At 47.6% G+C, this 22263-nt stretch overlaps 1 protein-coding gene across 1 annotated transcript in view; it reads right to left on the bottom strand.

Annotated features, from left to right (window-relative positions):
• Positions 1-22263, bottom strand: part of LOC129382865 (uncharacterized) — a 65038-nt gene that overhangs the window by 39921 nt on the left and 2854 nt on the right. Inside the window, exons 2-7 of the mRNA XM_055067089.2 lie at positions 20298-20411; positions 14244-14489; positions 11118-11295; positions 5280-5408; positions 3964-4095; positions 121-190 (exon numbers count right to left, since the gene is read on the bottom strand). Of these exons, the coding sequence (XP_054923064.2) occupies positions 121-190; positions 3964-4095; positions 5280-5408; positions 11118-11295; positions 14244-14489; positions 20298-20411 (869 nt within the window). The remainder of the gene's footprint in view (positions 1-120; positions 191-3963; positions 4096-5279; positions 5409-11117; positions 11296-14243; positions 14490-20297; positions 20412-22263) is intronic.

Below are 22263 nucleotides of genomic sequence, written 5' to 3'. Positions count from 1 at the left end.
AAATAATGTGTGCGCCGTTTGACATGCTTGTATAATGCAATTAAATCTGCCTCTCGCCTGAACATGATCTCAGAAAATAAAAAGCGATGCCAGAAAATCAAACGAGAAGCAAATCCTTACGAGCTGTGCCAGAGGCATATCTCCATGAGCTGAGGGTTGCCAAACACAATCGGCTCCAGGAACTCGGCGTCTGAAAGGAAAGAGGGATGTTTAATTGCCGTTCCGCAAAATCTAGATTCACAAATATCGAGATTACAGTTTCTAAAGCACAGTCAAACAATCTGCGCACGATTGCTTTGTAGCGTTTTCTGTAAAGGCCAAGAGAAAGGACATAACGTCGTGGCTACTGAAATGGAATGCCTGTTAAGAGGAAGCTTTAGCTCGGGTGCTCCTAAATAAATACATGTAAAAGGAGAATTCGTTTTTCTCGGCAACCACTGTACTAAATTTCACGAGGTTTGTTGCATTTAAAACAAAAACTTAAAATCCAGTGACTGCTGGTTTCGAATTTTTGATTAAGGTCCTCAATCTTTATAAAAAAATTCGAAAAATAGAAAATTAAGAAACAAAACAAAAACAAACAGAACTATCAAGTTGAGAACTCTTTAACTCAGCAAGTAAAACCTATAATGCAATTCTGTGAATTGCATCTAATGGTATATCCAAAGCGCACAAAATTCATACGTTACACATGAATTTCAAAAATTTGATAATAGGAAAATACACCTTTTGCAGAACCCTTGTAAACAACGTAACAAATTCACGTAAGATATAAAATTACATATCGAATTGGTCCGCCTTCCATGGTCTCATGGATGTCGTTTACAGAACCACGATATGTTCTCTTGATGCAGAGCTATAAATTTGTAAACTTCGTGCTTCTCTGTTTTTCAAACTTTCGTATTTTTGAAAATTCTTGTAGCAACATTCAGGACATAAATCGAAATTCCGCTTCCAACAGTCACTAGAATTTAACTTTATCTCTCAATGTAACAAATTTCATTAAAATGGGTAGAGGGGTTATCTCAGAAAAACGTTTTCGCGTTTTACAAGTATTTGAATAGGCCGCGTGGGAGTTGGGACCGAGCTAAAGCATCCTCTTTAGTGGCTAAATTTATTTTTATACCGATAGCTTTCTTTGCGCACTTCCCCTTACTTCGGAGGATCTGTCCCGCGTCCCTCCCTAGACGATAGGGCTTTAATAGGCAGATAGTAGTTTGCCCGAAAGCAGCGATATCGGGGGATGGCAGTCTCGTCAGGCTTGACGATTGACCGAGTGATCGCTCCCGACCGGCGAGTGGAGTGCGTATAATCACTTACAGGCTTGTCGCCACGCTATCGCCATCGTGTCATCATTCCGCCGTCGTTATGACGTCCTGTCGTTGAGGTCACGCACACTCAGGCATCACATACAAGTGGACGCGTCAGCAAGTTTGCACTACGAAGCTTGACTTAGGCAATGCTGTTCCAGCAATTTCTGGCAATCTTTTTATTCTCAGGGTAAAGTGGTGGTGGTGTCGCATATGGCTCATTATATGAGAAACGCACCATACTTGCTGCCTAACACGCTCAACCCACAAACAAAAAAGTCGGGTTTCTTAATACACTATTGCATCCTGAAGAGATAATATGGAAATTGTAGTGGCTGCACGTCTACGGATAACCGACACGTGCGCTACTGCGACACGCCCCTTTGATAAAGGCTTATATACCACGGTGCCGAGCGTAGCCCGCGCACTTCTTCCCAGCTTATCACAGACGGCGGCCCAACTGTGCTGGCACTCGCCAGTCACCTTGTCCATAGAATAAAGAAATTCCTTTTGCGTACTTTCCCTGCAACTGCCTAGTTCCTGCCTGTCTGGAAGAACACCACATAATGGCGACGAGGAGAACGCCCCCCCTCCCCCCGGTGCCTTGCGCACGACGGAATACGGCGCGCTTCCTCCCCGCTTTCCTCCCTTGCGTGCGCGAGATTCGCATGCTTTCACTCACACATACAGCACACGGTGCACGGCGACAATGTTATCGCCTTTGGACATTATACGGAACATCACGGCGACGCCGACGGTAGAAATGCACCTGGAATGTCCATACAATTGCTATCTAAATAAACAAAACAAGGAAACTGTTGGGGGGATGACAACCCGTCACATAAGCAGCTAGAACTGTGCCTTTCCACGTGTCTGACCGTAGGGGAAGGAAACCTGCCAAGAGAAGCATCTGGTTATTCGTAACTTCGTTGTAGCAAATCGCGTTCGAAATATTTTTGCAGAATTTCATGGGGTGTTGTACCCCTTGCTGTTGCATGCTCGGAACTTGGTGAGGTAGTCTTGTCGAAGAGCATGCTATGAAGATGCCAATGGGAAGTCGTGGGCCACGGGGGTGGACAAAGTGCAGCCACTGTCCTCTGATGTGGGTCCATTCTTTTTGCTAGAACTTCGTCGCAGCACAGGGGCCGGCTAGAGCCACTTGTCAAAGCACCCGAGGGCTGCGGCTACATCGAATGGGCAGGGCTTGCGATCCTGTTTATAATCTCCGGACTAAAGAACCCAAGACCATACCCCCTCCGCATCATTCAGCCCACCGTCGTTGTTGCGATATAGTTATAGGTCGAGGGCGAGCATGCACGTATTCAAGCCTGGTAGTGTGTGCTGGATGCGTGGCGCATTTTGAGGTCGAAACACCCGCACAATGCTAAAATATTGACAGCGCCTGAAATCGCTAATGTATACTGGTCTGCATCAGCTAGCCCCATGTAATCCAAACCGTTATCGTAGCCTATTTCAGTTTTACAGCGTTGAAAATGAATAGTATTTCGAAACAGCGGTGGAAGAAACTATGTAAAAATGCGGGATCAAAGTGCTTGCTGAAACTGTCATTTTTCCTTAATTACTTCGAGCATCCGTTGTATTGGCCAGTGATCCTTGGTTTACGTAGAATAATTAAAGCTGAAAGGTTTGATTAGAGAAACAGTCTTTGCTTAACTGGGTACCGGGCATTTAATTTGTCGACGTATAAAATGGATCCTGGTTCATTCTAGCGGTGCATTCCCCGGCTTTCTTCGGTATAGGCAATCTGGCCTTTGTAGCACCGCACTGGGCTCCCGGCGTCAAAATCGCAACAGTGTGAGGTGCGAACAAACAATAGAGTCAAGAGACAATGTCGTGTCGTCGTCCTCGCCATCGCTGTGATGCCATAATCGTCTCCGTCTTCGTCATTCCATCTACGTCAGGTGGTCCTTCTTCTTCCTCATTGTCAATTCGTCATACCGTCCTCATCATTCAACCTTCGTCATCGTGATTACGTCATTGCTGTGCCGCCTTCATGCCGCCGCATCGTCGCCATATCGTCTTGTAACACAACGCCCCTCGCAGTATTTAGATACCCGGCCGCGGCGGTCGCATGTCGGTGGGGATGAAATGTAAGAACGCTTGCGTAATTCTATTTAAGCCAAATGCTCCAAATACTCCGCCGCCATTCGCTACGGTTTCCCACACTAACCACGGTGAAGCTCCGGAACCTTAATCCCCATGATTTTAAATTTACGACGCTCGCATTGCAATAAAATTGACATCTCAGCAGATTTACGCCACGAATCTCTTGCTCGATTGAAGCTACCCTCCCCCGGCGATTTCTACCAAAGCTTTTACCGCTTTCTTTGTGTTTATCTAAAGGGATGTCCCCGTAAACACGCCGGAGACTGCATTTTGAATTTTTTTCTTTTTGTTTTTCCAAGTTAATATGTTGCCGTTTGTCATAGGCCGGTACAAAAGCCGCTGTCCCGCTATCGCTTGCTACATGTGTGAGCCTCTGCGGGGCCAGATGGCAACGAATACCATTCTGAGAAAAAGAATTCTTACAGAAGGCGGTCCCTGCTCGTTGCACTGCGAGCGACCGCCAGAATTAAGGAGTACACGGAGCCACTCCAAAGGAGCGCGGCTAAGCCAACTGAGAAACGCTCACGCTCGTCGTAGAGCTTGCGCTTGATCCAATCGGGCGACGACTCCCCCGGCGCGACGATCCGCTGCGATGCCACGTCGTCCGTCGGCTTCTCCGGTGGAAGCAGGAGCTTGATGCGCGACGTGCGACGGGGCTCTGCAATGTCCGGAACAGGGCCGGTGGAACGCTTTTTCTTTTTTTTTTTTTGTAGCGAGGAATCGACACACACTAATAGCAGGCAGCGCAATAGACCGGTGAGCACGGCAAGGATGGGTGCCACTCAAGAATTTAAAAAGGCACAGCTTGAAAAAGACGGAACATACGGTGCGAGCGCAAGAACGAAGTTGCACGCTCTACCGTACTCTATCGAGCGAGCACGCATTCCTCTTTTGACCGGGTGATTTTAAGCGCGTAAGCATTTACCTGGCTCCTTTCCGCGCATTTTGCCGATTTTCTTGCGCAACGCTTATAAGGTGCTGCAACATTTTGCGCGTTGAAACACCGTTGCAACACTTTTCTCACACTCTTTGTTTGCCCAGTTTTGTCGGAACGAAAAGGGCGAATTTTGTCGGAGAAGGGTTCTACAACGTCACTTTTAAGGTCGATATTTCTAGGTCAATTTCAAGCTTTCAAAATCGCAGAAGTTGCTGTAGTGTCCTTCGGTACACAACTGCAACGTAAGTAAATAGCGTTCTCCTTACTGCGCATTCTCCGCACGTTATCGTGTTCTAGTGCATGGATTACGCACGTCATGTCAACATGGTTTATTTGGCGAGTGTAACACACGTAGTGTTTACGCATTCTAAGAAATACCGCTGACCAACACTGAGGCACCCGTGGCTATCGCTTGTAGGAATTGTAACGGCTACATTGCCGCTGTGGTTATTTGCAAACAAATGCTGAGCAATGTTTTCGCTTCCTCCTATAAGTGGCTAGACTGTGTAATTTCCGAGATTGTTCAGCAATCCTGGTGTCCGTAAACCTGAATTCATATCGGCCTATTCAACGCTGAAAGGGTCGAGTGCGCCTTGCGAGTCAACAAGAAGATTACGGCTACGGTATATTTGGCAGACCTGTTACGCCGCAATGATAACTAAATGGCGCTATTTAAACGCATTGTCAACTGGTTCTGAGGATACGGGCACCTAATTACATTTCAGACAGTGAGGTCTAAAAAGTGTGGTCACCCTGAAATTCCGCTGATGCCTGGATAAATACATAGACACAGCAAAAACTGAATGCCGTTTTTGGAAAGTCCTAAAGTCCGAGTGTGGCCACCTCCGCGGCGATGGAGTCCCGTTTCACATTAGCAGATACGGATGTGACACGCGGAGACTCACCAGGGGGTGGCGGCGTTCGGTTGGGCGGCACCCACTTGGTTCTCGAGTCCGACTTGGCTTGCGCCGCCGGCTGCTTCACATCCGGCTTCAAGTCGAATCCGCGCAGCAGGCCGCTGGATTCCTCAGTTTCTGTGCACGACGAATGCAAGCGTGTCTCTTTGGCAATGGAAGGTGATGGCGTTCATAGAAAGTGGGAGAACGTAGGAGGAAGTAACTTCGGTCTCAAGCTGTCGATTTCGCTGCGGTGACTGGGCATAAGATCCCACTACAAGAACTTCTGTCAGGGCGACAGAAATTTCTGAGGTGGTGACAGTGATACAGCTAAAAATGTTTTAAAATTTTCCTTTCATTACAACTACAACAACTAAAACCTGCTGCATTAACTTGCCTGGAAACCGTAGAAGAAGTACCAAGCACGGTAGTCAAATGGCAACACGACGCCCTGGCTATTTGCTTAATTTATGACCTGTCATTACTTGGGACAATAACTTATGTTGTGGCGTCGACCTTGTTCTTGGCTTTTCGAGTAAGTTTTGGTTTCAAGAGTCATTGATAAAACAATACCGCGATCGGGAAAACACATGACCGCTCCGTAGAAATTATTGGACGAGGGTTCTGCAATCTACGCGATAAGGATGACAAGTAAGATTATACCGGGTGACATGCACCGTTCACAATATTACTTTTCGTTATTCTGCTATGAAGTTGAGCTCTTGTTGCTCCACGGATAGAGTGGGACATGGACGGAAATATTCGGCACCGTTTTTCGAAATTCTTGAATGCCACGACGTGTGAGACAGTCACCGTGAATATGTTTGTTTAGACGTAACAGGGGTCTATGGCAGGTCAGGTTATTTTCGGGCAATAATTTTGGGCGGGAAAGTCGCTACTGAAACATGCGAAAGACTTATCACAAAAAGATAAGCTCCATACCGGGGCAGACTCAACTCCAAGATAGGGGGACGTATAGGGCGAAGACATTTCGCAGCAGCAGCCGTTGCTGGCGGCGAGCGCAATGGCCACGTGCTGTTCGACGAGCGGCCTCCCTGTGCTGCAGTAGCAAACACGTTCAGAGCAGTGCCGACACATGGCGAAGGTGTGTTAGCGGTACCATAGCACAAGAAACGCGTTCTCGCCATGTGTGGGCACTGTTAAAACTTATTTGGTCTTTGTGAGAAAGTGTGTCGCCACATTTTGCTCAACCACAATATCTGTAGCTATACGCAGCGTCTACCGCACCCAACCTCGACGGGAATAATGATCTTGTAAAAGTCTACTCGCTCAGCTCCGATGTTGCAAACATTTTTCCCGCTGTTTCTTAATGTTTGTCGTTAAGCCGCTGCTTTGGCGACCACTTAAGGGTGCCTTTATTTCAGTGCGCAACATCGTGAACGGGACGGTTAAACAAAGCATTCGCTGATGTCCTATTCGACAACCACTTTGTGAACGCTGCCAACCGGCTTCAATTTGCGAGTCGTTAAACGAGACGTTAGCTTAACCACAGCGAATTATGTCAGCGAAACGTGGCTATAGATCACTCTACAACTTCCTGAAGCCATTCCACTGTCATTCTCAAGAGGGTGTTTCCAGAATACTTGAGCATCGTGGTTAATGCAAGGTCCAGCTAAATAGGCCGAGAAGCTTGGAACGAAAAGAGTGCCAAAGCTTATTGCCAGAAATATCACTTAGTGACGCAGAATTGAAGCGCGACTAGGTGAGGGGGGGACAAACACTGAAACTAGGAAACCTATGTAAAAAAAAAGTTCGCAAAGTTTTAATTTTAATACTGTTATACGAGTAAATATTTAGTTTCAAATAGCTTTGCTGTACTAAAACAACAAACGTAATATTTTTCTATATTGTAATGTATTAGTTCGTTCTTGGTGACCCCAACCAACCATGCAGTGATTCTGGCGGAGGGATTAACTCGCCTGTGCAAGCCAGCTATTATGTATTGTGCAATGGCGTTGCTCACTTGAACGTGACAATTTCGTCCGAATGTTTTTATTTCATTGCATGTTCGTTAAAAGTGTGGCGCGCGCTTCACTTAAAATTTTGCGTGGCCTAGGGGCACTGCATTTATTGGCGAGAGGTTTGAGCGCAGGTTTTTTGTTATCGTGCAAGTTCCCGCTGTGGCATCCGACCCGCTTGGTTTCACCGTGACGATAAATGCGGAGCGGTCCGCGAAGAACCGTCGCGCTGTGCTTGTTCCCTCTCTGTAACACAGGCTCTGAGTGCCCTCAGACAAACAAATTAGGATGTCTACTGCTTTCTAAATGATAATGTGGTGCAATGTTGTCTCAGATGATAACTGTTGGATATCAATACATGGTGTCGCATGCGATTGCGAATGATTCTGCGAGAAGGGTTCGCATATGTTGCTATACATTACGACTGCATGCTAGCCATAATGTTTTTCATTCATACAAACATATGTCTGTTGAGTCAAGTATGTTGGTTGTACTATTCTAGACGAATAAAAGGGAAGTTGCTTTTGAAATTTGTGTGGCATTGCCATTTTTTTCTATCGTATTCGTTTACCTTCCTAAGGAACCTACTAGAGGAATTACCGTCAATAACAGTCTAATTATGTTCAAGTTAAGACATACACCACTGCTATAGTTTAATTACACGCTGACGCTTCAGCTGACACGAGTCGTAAGCTCGCCTCAACCGCAAAAGAAAACTGACGGCGTAGCAGTCGAAATGCCGGACGCCAAAAAAGTGCAACCATTCGCACCAAGCAGCATAAGATCTCGACGTCACTTCCATTTCCGGGTGTGAATCCGTACTTTTTTTTACCGTAGTTGTCCCCACGACCCAGAGATGGCGACGGTCACCACACGCCGCCATTTTGTTGACACGTGGATTCCTATTAAAAAGAGTTCGCTACCAGTTTACCTTAGTTTACACCAGCCAGGAGTACAGTGACAAACGACCCATTGCCCGCGATATCAATAGGCGCGCCGCCGCAAAACGTTCCTCGAGCTCTTCCAGCTTTGGACGCTCCCCACACACCACACGTAGAAAGGAGGCGTTAAACCTGGACTAGAAGGGCCTAAGCCTAAGCTAAAGCGGAGATAGCAAGCAGTATGAGACGCCCTTGTAAACGCCATATCAGTGAGGATGGAAGGTGACTAAAGGCACGTTCACACCGAAGGCGGAGCGGCCAAGCGGCCAAGCGGATCCGGCCAAGCGGCCGCGGATTTTCCGCTTTGCGGATAATACGCGGCCGCTTGGCCGGATCGCGCCCGGACCGATTTTTTCCGCGCGGACAAGTTGGCCGCTTTGGCCGCAGCCAATCAGAACCCGACACGGCGGAAGCGCTGGTGAGCGAATGTCTTTCTCTGGGCTTTTCCCTTCTGTTCTTGAAATGCGTCAAAACGGCAAGTTGGGCCAGTTGATTGGGATTCATAGTAAGGTTCGTTACAGCGCAACACAAGACAAGGAGAAAAGAAGGTATAAAACGACGACACGGCGCCGTGTCGTCGCTTTATACCTTCTTTTGTCCTTGTCTTGTGTTGCGCTGTAACAAAACTTGAAAAGCGAGTTGACAAGTGGCGAGTAAAGTGCCAACAATCTCGTCGTCTTCGTCTGAGCTCATCCTTTTGCAGCAGTAGATAGCGGATGGGAGCGCGCCAACCCACGACGAAACAAATATCGAAAGTGCGCGTACAAACCCAAAGTGCCGCGAGATGGCGGCACGTCCCTGAAATTGCTAAAGAAATTGCGAGATGCCCCGCCCTCCCGGCGGCGCGGACAGCCAGGCAACGCGGCTGGTCTGAACAGGCGAGGGCGCTCGCCGCCTCGCCGCTTTGAAAATCCGCGTGTCCGCTTAGACGCTCCGCTTTCGGTGTGAATGTGCCTTAAGGGAGAGTTAAAACGAGAGCATGCGCCACTCGTGCATAAATTACGCATGCACGCGCAGACGTCTCCCCCCTCCCTTCCGCTGCCTATGAGGGCATTAACGCGTGGTTTATGCCTCGTCGGGCACTGCACAAATAAATTAAGCGGAATCTCGCTGAGCTACAACTGTCGAAGATATGCGTAGCGTGATACGGCGGTCGGCGTGGTGGGGAATGTGTATATATGTCGGGCAATGTAAGTATGTGCATCTCTCTCTGCTCATACTCATCACGCATATATAAATAAATAACGCATACTACATGAGCATTTACCACGCATAGCACATTCCGCACCACGCCGACCGCCATATGATGCTACGCATATCTTGGGCAGTTCCCGTTCAGGTAGGTTCCGCTTAATTGGTTAGTTTAGGTACCAAGGTGTGCACACAGGCCACTTTGATTGCGCGGCTCTTGCATGCATTGCTTCTGCAGTGCCTCCCTATACGCACAGGCATCGAGATTTCTGCGCTCTCCCCACTCGCTCGACCCGATGTCTCAGTGGCTACGACACTTCGCTTTGAGGTACGGGCTCGATTCCCGGTGGCGAATGCCGATCCGACGTGGGCAGAATGCAAAACCAATATTGTCCAGTAAACTCTCAGTTGTACGAACGTCGGTTTACCGAACATTTGAGAATAACGAACTTTTGGAAAATCACCGGCAGTTTTCCTATGCGTTCAATGCAAGAATATTTCAGTTGAACGAATTTCTGAATAGCGAATATTTCAGTTGTGCGAACTTGACCGATGTGTCAGGGTTCATTTTCGATATCAGTTGAACAGAGTTTCGCGCTCTGCAGTGCTGGTGTAGCCGATGCCCGCAGCTCCCGAATCGCCCCTCCAGCGGCGGCTATGTGTAGTGTGACATTGACCTGTGCTGAACTATCAGGCCTGGAAATCGTTTCCAGTGTTCGTCCCGAAGAAGAGTGCGACGAGCAAGATTCAATGGCCGAGGCAGATTGAAATCCTGTAATTTTAGCCGAGGCTGTATGATGCCTTTGGAATTTGCGAGACATCGTGTCCCAGCAACAAGCTGTGGCAGAGGAAGTGCAAAAAAAACATAGACTCTCTGGACAGCTTTGTTACTTCTTGCGCTTTAAGAATACCTGTGCAAATGAAAATGAGATTTCTTTTTTTCAAAATGAGAAAAGCAGCAATGTAACCGTTACGAACTCCGTATACGTTGATGTACATAACTCCATAAATTGCATTTCACACTTCTGACTCGATGTGTGCTATGCCCTATGCCAGGGGTCGGCAACCTGCGGCCCGCGGAGCAGTATTATGCGGCCCCCGACACGTCAGAACCCCCCTCCCCCTCCCTTTGTTGCTTCCTATCTGGAGGTCAACGTGGCAGTTTATTTGCGAGTTGGGTAAGAATGTTCAGCACCAAAGGTTGCATTGAGAGAGTTTCTTTTTGGCATGTAACCTGTGTTTGTAAATGGCAACATTGTGACATGCTTGATGAAAATAAACATGATTTCTATTTCAGTTTTGTGCATTATTGCTGATTCGCCGAATTTTCTTTTTTTGCCTGCAAAGCCCCCCGTCTGCTGTCTGGCCTCCGCCGTGTCGGCTTCATGCAACTCGGCCCTCCACCTTAAAAGGTCGACGACGCCTGCCCTATGCTGTTCGATATTCTAGTGAATATTCAGTGCAGTGAACTTGCAGTTAACCATTTCCTTGAGGCCCTTGAAGTTCACTAGGTGAGAGTTCATTGTGCCTATATTCAGGTACGCGGTAAAGAAACCGAAGTGTTCGTAATTAATGAAGAACGCATCGTATTAGGTCTGCTTAATCGTTCGAGCAATAGGCAGGCTTAATTCAACCGCATATGACGTACAAGATGCGCTAAACCAAACTGTGTAGCCTAACCTTGGTCCTACGGATGAAATGAAGGAGGCGCGAAAAAGTGCGCTGATTGTACGCACCCTGCTGATCGCTGTCGGGCGACCTTGTTCTGTGCCGCCGCGTTGGAAGAGGGCACTGCTCGCGGAAGATGAACCGAGCCAGGGCGCGGCGCTCCGTGGGCTCGAGCTGGCGCGTCACCTTGCGGAGGAGGCAGCGGCGCTGAATTTCCTCGAGGGGCCCGAACCGTAGCAACCGTGTCTGCGACAATGGACACGCGGATGCTGTTCCGAGCTTGCGCGAGTCTGATGTGCCGAGGGTGCGAGGAATTCTATAAAGTTTCTTTCTCTCTCTCTCTCTCTCTCTCTCTCTCTCTCTATATATATATATATATATATATATATATATATATATATATATATATATATATATATATCGCGCACGTCTCGGACATAAAACTACTGCCCGTATCGAGCGCCAGAGTAGGAAGACAGAGATATGATATTTTACTTGACAGTAAGGCTGGCCTCGAAAATACCAGTCCTGGAGTCACGGCATTTCTGCGACGCCATGACACAGAAAAAGAAATTGCTGACGTCGTGTAGCCGCAACGCTAGGTAGACGACGTCGTTCACAAAAAAATAATAATAATAAAAAAGTCGCAGTGCTGACCAAAAGGCGAAGCATGGATAAGAATAGCGAATAAGTGAACAGTTATAGAAAATAAGGATGTTAACTTTATATGCCTCTATACTTGCAAACATTCGCTTACTAACTAAAATAACAAGCATGGTGTGATGCGCGCAAAAGCGAACATCAACACATCTCACTCGATGACCGCTTTCAAAAACGCTGGAATGCAGAAGCGCGGCAGCAGCAGCGAGCGATTTGACCTTCGTGCTGCATCTCGCTTCAACGCGAACTGAACGTCGAGAACACAGCGCACACGAAGCTATTAGCTCTCCTCGAACTATGTACCCACCAATAAAACTTGGTGCTGAGCTAGTTGGTGATGCATTCTTTAAAACTGATGGTAGCGCTAAAAGTGGTTATAAACTACTGACAACTGGTTACAAACCAGTTGTCAGTAGCGTTCCCTCGTCGTCGTGCCGTCTTTTCACCGTGTGTTTGTCCCTTTTAACCAGTCGTGAGTAGCGTTCCCCCCTCGTCATCGTGTCGTCTCTTCACCGTGTGTTCGTCCCTTTTAGCGCTACCATCAGTTTTAAAGTATGTACCCATCGCACACCGCTTTTAAGATAGGGCCTGCGCGGTCACACCATATGTAGCAACCGCCGGAGTAGAATGCTCCCCCCCCCCTTCCTCCCCTCGCTACCTTGCGCGCGACAAAAGACGGCGCGCTTCCTTCCCGCTTTCCTCCCCTACGCGCGTTAGGTTCGGCCACCATCATCGGCTTACCCTCGCAAGCTTTCACTCGGACATACAGCGTACGGCGCTCGGCGATGATGTTACCGCCCTTGCACTCTATACGGAACAGCATGACGACGGCCACTACGACCGCATATATGCGCCTGGAGTGTCCATATAATCGCTATCGGAATGAAATGATAAACAAACGTGCGGCGCCCACTTCTGGCTGCGCTGGCGCGTGGCAGTTGCCGCAAATGCAAGGAAGGAGCAAGGTAGTGAATAATGACGTCAAGACTCATCCACCTGCTGGGTATATCAAAACCGAAGCTTATTCGTAGGAACAAAAGGCGTACTTCCACGTAAATAGCGCGACCACTAAGATACGTCAATGAGGAATTCTAGTCTCTCTAAAAAAGAAGAACATCTATACGCGTATTACGAATATAATGAGAAGTGATGCCTCAGTCAAACGAAGCGACACATGAAAGCTGATGACTGGGTCACGGAGCTTTATTTATCGTTACTGCGAACTGCCGTCGCCAAATGAAGTGAAAGGACGAGTGCTGACGCATTTGTCACTGCCGGCGAGAATGACGCAGTCCTTTGCGACAAATACTAAGCTTCCTGGAACACGTCACTCCACAAGTGCCTGCGACACAATACGCCAAATCCTTTTACCGATCCCGTGGTGATGCACCGCGTGACTTCGAAGACGGCTCGCTTGACGCTCCTGCGCTTCGTCGCCTATCGCCAGGCTGATTGGCTGCGATTAATACGCCGTAAACACATTGATGCGGCATGAAGAGTGTTCTAAATCAAGAGAAGAAAGACGGCGCGAAAAGCACAGTGGCAGCTCCCAGCCCGCCGCTCCTGCAAGAAGCGAATGGCAGCGGGCACCGACAGCACTACAAAACGGTGAAAAAAAAAGAAGGAAAGAAAGCAAGGACGTCTTATATTTGTGTCACGAAGCCAAATTTAACGGGAGACGCGTTTAAACGATCCAAAATACTAAAAACTAAACTATTAAATAAACTCTCACTCTATCCGTGCAAATACTGTAATAGAGAAGCTTCCCATTCAGGGCGCTATGACGCTTGTTAATGTATTTATTGCAGATTTTAGAGAAAGCATGGACGTTAACATAGAGGAGAAAAATATTACGAGCTAAAAATTTCGTGTTAGAAGTGAAATAAAATTTCGCTTATGCTAAATAGAATATAAATGACTAGTATATACCAATGAAAGCAATCTTGGCAAAGCTGCGGGGCTAGTGATAGTATAATTTTCCTATTAGCACCCTCTAAGCAGACGATGCTCGCATCTGGTGGTTTAGATGCCTCAGAAATTTGCCCTATCTCGGTAGTTTTGCCGAGGAGCCCCGTGTTCTAAGGTCATGCGTGGCGAGTGGCAAAGGCGCCGTTTACTTTTGAGGCATAAGCCTTTAGTGGCTTATGAGTGTCCGGGCACAGTCCGTGGTGGACGCAGTAAAGCGGTGATAACCATCGAGGGGGGGCAAGTAGAGGAGGCGCCATGCCAGTAGCGCTGTGCGAATGGGCGCGTGGGAGAGCGCGGACATGCGCGTGGGGGTGCGCGCACATCGGCGACAAACCTTGCAGCCATATGGCTGTGATTGCATCACATGATCGCGGCCACGGCGGCTTCCGTTCGCAGAGCAGTCCAGACAACAGCAACAGAGGCAGTCATAGATAGGCTTTCACCTATCGCAGTTAAGCTCAGCGATGTGGCCACAGATTTTTTTTTATGTCTATATAACGTTTTGCCAAGCTGGGCTTATGACGGGGTCCAAAATTTCGTTGCCGCTGGCCCTCTAACGACCTCACCAGTTGCGAGCAGACGGCGGCCAGGAAGAAGGTCCCCAGGGCTGTGCTGGCGGCGCTCAGCGGCAGCGCCAGCAGGCCGGCCGCAACGGCCAGCGCCAGCGCCATCTTGCATACGCGCACTCCGGCCAGGGAGAGAAGTCGAAGCGCCACGCGCGCCACCAAGCTGCTCGACTCGGTGACGCTGCCGCACAGCAGCGCCGCCGCCACGAGCCGCATCGCCGACAGCCAGGCGTCCCGAGACGCCTCCTGCAACGGGGCGTCAGGGCTAGCACACTCTCAAGTTCAACAAATGGCCACAGAGGGCGAAAAAATCGACCGCAGGAGCTGCTAAGAAAACGGCATAGTAGAATCACTTCAGGATGCTTACGTTAGTTCGAACATTTTCTGCTAGAGGCGCCGTAAAGAGCGCAATTTTAACGCGACAGCGTTAAGGAGCTCGTGTCGTAGAAAAGTCGGTGTCGTCGGCGTCAGCGGCGTTGGCCGTGAGCGATAAATCCCAGAAGGCACTTCATAAGTAAAAAAAACATCTTGCAAGATCGGCTGGTGGGAATAGAACCAGGGTCTCCGGAGTGTGAGACGGAGACGCTACCACTCAGCCACGAGTTTTTTTTCTTTGTTGACCACTCAGCCACGAGTTCGTTCAAAGCGCGACAAAATCGCCTCTAGTGAATGCGGTGTTGCCTTAGAAACGTGCCGTAGAAAGTTATACTGTGGTGTATATAGGTAATTATGACCATGTACCTTACAGAAGTCGCAGTTTCACGAGTAGCGAAGAACGTTCCCGCTACATTTCTTCTGCGCTCTGCGCACACGTAGAACCATCTTGCGGCAAACACAGAAGACCCCCTCCTCGCAATGTACGGCGCTTCCCCGACACGTGGCGCGCCACTCGCCCTATGATCGCGTCCGCCTTCATGGTGCGTCGGGGCCCGGCTATCTGTGCCGATCGCGACGTTTGGCTGGCGTAGTGCTTTTGAGTAGGCGTTGCGAACGGGGTGCGATAACGCTATCGCGTTCCACTCTTGAAGGCGAAGCTTAAGCGTCCTCCAATTTTTTTTATTTTACAAGCTTTCTCTTACAATTACCGAAGCATTTTTCTTGCATAAAAAAGAGGGCAGTATTATCATTGCTAATTAGATATTGCACTATTTATTAGCAAGTTTATTGTTTCTTTGTCACTATAAACGCAAATAGCGTTCAGCATCATCGATCTTTCACGTGACCTCTGGCCTGGATTTAAAATTTTTACCGGTATTTTCGAGTGCACAGCGGCACGGATTCATTCGAGCGTAAACTTAGGCTGGTTGCTTCTTTGTTGCTAAAACTAGTTCATTGCGCTTCGATGTCTCGCGTTATTTAACTTGCGGTGAAGTGACGTGTTTGCAAGCGGACATGTAAGCCCGAAAGCTAGGTTTCGGTCGTGAGCCATTCGGAACACGGCTGCATCGAAACGGGAGCTGGATTCTGCTGCGGCTAACAACGGCAATAACGGTGAGTCACTTGACACCGTTGCTTGAATCGTTATATAATATTCGTCTGATTAACTTACAGGCGGTGACACGTTAACGAACTAGATCCTGGATTACATATGGACAGTCAGGACCCTCCGTTGCTGTTTCCTAAATAAACCTTTACTTGCGAAGCTGTCGTTATACACACAAGATCAGGAAAGAAAGAGAGAGCGATATCGGAACGCGCGTCGTATTTTTCATCTCATTGTAGCCGTTGCCATAGGTGACTGAGTAGCCTTATCAATATACATATAAAACTGTTTTTCGAGTCCACCGGCAACTTCTGTCATCCACGAAACCGAATAATCCTTTTGTAAAATGAAGTGAAAGTACAGAATTTAATGTGTTAAACAGTAGGCAAGCATAATAATTCACCCATTTTTCGTGCTTGTTGGTTCCAAATCTTCTTGCTGTTCAGTTTGGTTTACCGCAGGGCATTTATTCTTGCAGTAGTAAAGTGGTGCATCACGTTCTTGCAGAAAAAATAATGCATCAGTCCCAATAGCTTCATGACTTTCATGCATTTACTTGTGGAACCAGCAGTGTGATCTCTTATAGTGTATAAATGAGCGCAGAAATGTTCTCATTTGTGATTTTAATATTACTTCAGCTGTTCACATGCATTGTAGTTAGGCAGACATCAATTTTATGGACAATAGCATTAGTTATTTCACATGCTGCATAAGCACCCTAGAACAGACAGTGTTCATTTGCATGTGTTCTGTAGTCGCAAACCATTACAATATATATGTCACACCTTATTGCATTTCATATTGCAAAATTGTGCTTGTTCAATTTCTGATGCAGTCAAAATTCCTATTCCAGACATGCAGTAATGAGGACGGCACCAGTATAGAGCAACACACTCCACACACTAAACAGAAGCTGCTGCCTGCTCCAACAAGGCCATTGTGTGGACTTTGGCTGCTGCTACAAGGTAAACAACACCTGGTTCACAAATAAATAATGCTTGACATATGCTGTATTGGATTGCTAGTATTGAGATACACGTCATTTGTTTGCAACAGATATGAATGTTTTTTTTTTCAAATTTATGTGTCAGTATAATTGGTTCGAACATAAAAGAAAACACAGCATGAGCTTGGCTAATCTGTGCTGTATCTCATGTGTCACTGTTCTGCCCCAACAGAGTCTATGCCAAGCACATCTTTATCACAGGAGCTACCATCTACACCAACAGGAAGGGGCTGGAGCCGAATTTGCAAGGCTTTTACACAATGAACAAAGAAGTGCAAACAGAAGTACTTGGATATCAAGTCTGCAGAGGACTGCGTCAAGACTGAAAAGAGCTTCAGCCACCATTACACCAGCACAGACATTTGGCCGAGTCATCCAGGTAACTCAAAAATGACTAGAAATTCTTCGTGTTCAGATGCACCTGCAACTTCTGACCAAGCACCGACGACGCCAGCCAAAGTTGTTCCGTCAGTTTGCCCTTCCTGGCCATGTCAATTCTACTTGTGCCAAGTGTATATTTTTTTTCTATAAATGCAAGATTTTTCATTGCCCATTATCGTTATAGATCATTCATTCTCATCCGAACATAAAGGTCAACCGATTCTTCGCTGATACTTCAGACCAGTCACTGTCTGGTAGTGTACCATATCTGTAGCAGTATCTTCTAGAGTATGTTGTCATGCACAATTCCTCTCCTGAAATAGCTGATGCAGCATTGGCATGTGGCTTACATTAACCTACGCACCGTGTGCTATGCACCATTTTAGTTTTCTTGATATTTTTAGCCTTCAATGCTTGCACAACAGAGTGGCTTCTCTCTTGAATGCAAGCTTTCTCACTTTCCATATTCCTTGTCGTGTTGATAATTGCTCTTCTTCCTCGATAGCCTTGGTCTTTGCACAAGCTACACTGAAGTGATTGATTGCAGAATCTGGTTTTGTTGTCCCACTTGGTAGTGGTCACCGCGTTACGTTTCTCGGATCTGGGCGCCTGGTCAGTTGCATCGGTAAGCAGTCTCTCGAGGTAAGCATTTGCTCCTGCATTCCGCATAGCAACACAGGCTCCCAATATACGCGCACTGTAATTGGTGCTTTCCGTTCGTTCTTTACTGCTGCAGCCATGGGAAAATTGTGCTTGTGGCCTACCTCGGCCATGATTTGCTCAGAACGGAGAGCAGCATTTGTGCTTACATGTTTCAAAGTATATGAAGTTGATAGCCAGATGGGTGAAAAGGCCCGTATAAGTGGCTGTCGAAAGTGATGCCCATGGAACCGATTTGTCCGTATTGAGACAAAGTGGGGCACTAAGTGCGAGCCACACGTTAGTGGCCCCCCGAAAGAAAAGAAACGTGCAGGTTGGAACGGAGTTAACGCTAAAATCCCGGATGTCTATGTCGCTGTGTTGGTTGCAGCAGCAGATGCCCGCATCACCTGATTGCTTCGCAATGCAAGCTGCTCGTCTCCAACGCCAACTGTCGCTTCAAACAGGTGCGACGCTCTGTCCAATCTGTACTGCTGGTTGTTGCTCGTTACCAGACCGACGAAGGCAAGCATTATGCCTGTAGCTAGGCGGCTTAATGCACCGTAAGAGACCCGTGTATCATTGTACCCAATGTATAATTTATTGTCTCAACCTTATGTGGTGATTGATTGCTGTTTAATTTCGCTGTTATCTCACTGGGTTATGGTCGCCGTGTTATGCTTCTCGGATGTGGCAGTCTGGTCAGATGCATTGGGAAGCAGTCTCTCGAATGAGACTGCTTCCCAATGCACGCCGTGATTCGTGCTCCCCGTTCGCCCTTTCCTGATGAAGCCATGGGCAAATTGTGCCTGTGGCCTTTCTCGGCCGCGGTTAGGCATGAACGGAGACCAGCATACCTGCTTACATGGTTCGAAGTGTATGAAGTTCATAGCCGTATGGGTGGAAAGGCCCGCAAAAAATGGCTGACGAAGGTGATGCCCACGAAAGCTACTTGTCCATATCGAGACAAAGTGGGCCACCAAGTGTGAGCCACACATTAGCGGCCCCCGAAAGAAGAAAAAACGTGCAGGTTGGAAAGGAGTTAACGCTAAAATGCCGGGTAGTCCATGTTGCTGGGTTGGCTGCGGCAGCAGATGCCTGCATCGCCCGATTGCTTCGCAATGGAAGTTGCTCGTCTTTAACGGCGACTGCCGCTGCGAACAGGTGGGACACTCTACCCAATCTGCTTGCGCCGCTGGTTGTCACTCGTTACCAGACCGCCATCTGCGACGACGACGGTGAGCCGTTTACGAGCTCGCGTCAATAATTCCAGCGTATCTCTACATGCAAATTTTATTTCTGCAATTGCACGACAATGTACACTGCTTGTCTTCTGCCAATAAAGTCGCACGTTCTGTTCACGCACTTCTGGTTTGTTTGCATGGGCGTCAGTAGAGGCTATTTGGTATCCTGTCAGTTAGAACGCACTAGCTACGTGGCAGCCAAGGCATTGAGGCATGCCGCATAGCCGTCAGGGCAAGCACGGCGCGTACCAGCTTACGCGACCGGCAAAGAGCGGCCATATTGGATTTTGTTCTAAAAAAAGTGCACTTCCGCTTCCGGATTGAGCAGTGTCATCTCGCGTCCACATAAGTAAGTTCCATGCGCTGCCACTGCTTCTTTTCGATCCACTGCGGAAGGTACAGATTCCCTTCTCTAAAGTTGGTTCTTTATTTTATGGGGGCGTTTCGCCGCTCCTCGCTCGAGCGTCGCGCGCGAGGCGAACTTGTTTGCGTACGCGCGACTCCTTGCTAAATTTTAGGCACAAAAGAAACTTGTTCTTACACGTGCGACTTCGTGCTGGACTTTATGCTCGAAGCAAACTTGTTATACGTTTCAGTACTTGCTAGGATTTATGCACGAAACGAAATTGTTTGTATAGATTTGAGTTCTTGCTATACTTTAAGCACGAAACAAACTTTTCTGATACGTGTGTCTCTTTGCTAGACTTTAAGCACGAAACAAACTTGTTCTTACACGTGCGACTCCTTGCAGGACTTTATGGTCGAAGCAAACTTGTTCTTATACGTGCGACTTCTTGTTAGACTTTATGCTCGAAGCAAACTTGTTCTTATACGTGCGGGTCCTGGCTATATTTTAAGCACGAAACAAATTTTTCTGATACGTGTGTCTCCTTGCTAGACTTTAAGGACGAAACAAACTTGTTCGGATACGTGCGACTCCTTGCTAGACTTTATGCTCGAAGCAATTTGTTTGTATAGGTTTGAGTGCTTGCTAGAATTTATGCACGAAACAAACCTGTTTGTATAGGTTTGAGTCCTTGCTATACTTAAAGTATAGCAAGGACTCAAACCTATACAAACAGGTTTGTTTCGTGCGAAACAAATTTGTTTGTATACTTTTCACTACTTGCTTAACTTTAAGCTCGAAGCAAACTTGTTCGCACGTTGGTGTGAGGCCGTTTTTTTTTTTTTGTTTCTGTATTGCATTGTAATGTAAATTGTATTATGCGGCAGGGCAATTTTTTGCACGAAAAGTTACTCTCTGTAGAGAACCGCCGGTGCAATGCACAAGCTCAGCTCACCGGTGAGGCCAACGGCGGCAGCAGCGCCAGCGATGGCAGCGCCACCGTCTGCACCGGGACGGCGCGTGATGTGTACAGCAGCGCGGAGCAGCAGAGCGCGTAGACCAGGCGGAACTGCAAGCAAGGTTATTACATTGAGCTGCTTTGGGCAATGTATGGTACAAGTCATGTTCTTTAAGCGGCCTCTCATCAGATCTGGCCATTTTGAGCTGACAAGCGCCGTGCATACAATGCGCACTAAGGATTGGGTCTGCCAAGTATTAGATAGGTACGAGCCGCGGAAAGAGTTAAAATTGCAGACCGAACGCCATTTGACTTTCTCCTCGCGGCGGCCGCGCTCCAAGCCGGAGGATTGACGTATGTGTGCAACTGTGCCTACGTACACGTGTCTGCGCTGTGACGTCGCTCATAGTGACACGTGACTTCGAGGATTTTTCAGGGCAACATCTGCTATCTGGGTAATCTGTTGCTTCAATGGACGAATTAAAGTTTAAAGAAACAATAAAACACAGAAACGGAACGTCTGTGTGTTTTCGTTTTACTTCGCACTGCAGCGCGAGAGATGTACTTCGTTTCGTATGCTTGTTCTCCCGTCGTGCAGTCGCGCGCGCAGACAACGAAACTATGCCATTTCCAACCCTGTTCGAATACGGTCATGCTCTGTGATTCGCCTGTGTCTTACTCAGTTTCGGTGTGGCACTGGCTTATACTGCTAGTTAGGTGTTCTCGTGCAGAGTGCGCAAAATCGTGCGCTGCGCTAAACGAGACAAACGCAACAGCTCGCGCGCGACAGCGTTAGAGGAAGTGCGCCGCACAGGAAAAAACGCAAGGAGAAAAAAAGAAGGCGTGGCCCGTGACGTATGCGGCACGCGATCCTCTAGCTCCGGTATAGGAGAGCGCAGGGAAGGAATTTCGCTTGCAGTCTAGACGGGGCAAGTGAAGAGAGTGTCATTGTTGGCGGTGGCGCTCACCTCCTGAAATCATGCATTCGTGGCACTGAAATATTTAGTAACCCAGATATCAATGAACCAATTTCAAAAACAAAATCTTGCAGCAGAACGATCCCTAGAGGGCACTTAACGACTTCCGTCGAAAGAGGTTGAAATAATCCCATGGGTGGCGGCTATGCAAAAGAAATCTACGATGAGTAACTACTTAAGAGGAAAAAAGGAAATTAGGAAAGAAATAATTTATTATATCTCAAACAGAAGCTCATTACTTTTCGAAGCGAGATCAGGATGCCTTACAACATGCACCTATAAAGCGAGATATAAGAAGGAAGAAGGAGTATATGCTTGCTGCGGTAAAGCTAGGGAAACTATGGATCATGTTTTATTGGAATGTGAAAATAGCTGCTCAGCGCTCGATTTAGGCACCACTGGCCTCCTTGAAGCCCTTGTGTTCAGCGAGAGCAGGGGGAAAGTAAACATATCTGCAATAGAGATTAGTAAGAGGCGATTGGAAGATTGATGGAAGTAGGGAAACGACAAAAAACGGAGACGTAGAAAAACAAATTTCACAATTGGGGGTCAGAAAATTTGGTTAGGGCAATTCTTTCTTTTTTAACCTAGGTAGGACATTAGGCAGTATAGTTGGAAGAGCTTGGTGGTGCCACCCACCGCCCCGTTCCAAAGGAGACGGTCATAACATCCATCCATCCATCCATCCATCCATCCATCCATCCATCCATCCATCCATCCATCCATCCATCCATCCATCCATCCATCCATCCATCCATCCATCCATCCATATCCAACCGTCCGTCCGTCCGTCCGTCTGTCCATATAACCAAAAATTGCTATGTGGCCTAGTGAGGGGTCCTTTAGTGTGACACTCATGGAAAAGTCGCTATTATCATCAGAAAAGCCTTGGTAAGCCAGGAAATATGATAAGACGGAAATCTGGTGGCGACGCCGCCCAGTAGAACACGCAATAGCTCGCTGTGATGGCACAGATTTTGACGGCG

This window comes from Dermacentor andersoni, chromosome 3 (assembly GCF_023375885.2).
Source record: "Dermacentor andersoni chromosome 3, qqDerAnde1_hic_scaffold, whole genome shotgun sequence".
Classification (NCBI taxonomy): domain Eukaryota; kingdom Metazoa; phylum Arthropoda; class Arachnida; order Ixodida; family Ixodidae; genus Dermacentor; species Dermacentor andersoni.
The sequence above is the reverse complement of the archived record's forward strand: the minus strand, read 5'-3'. Positions and strand labels throughout refer to the sequence as shown.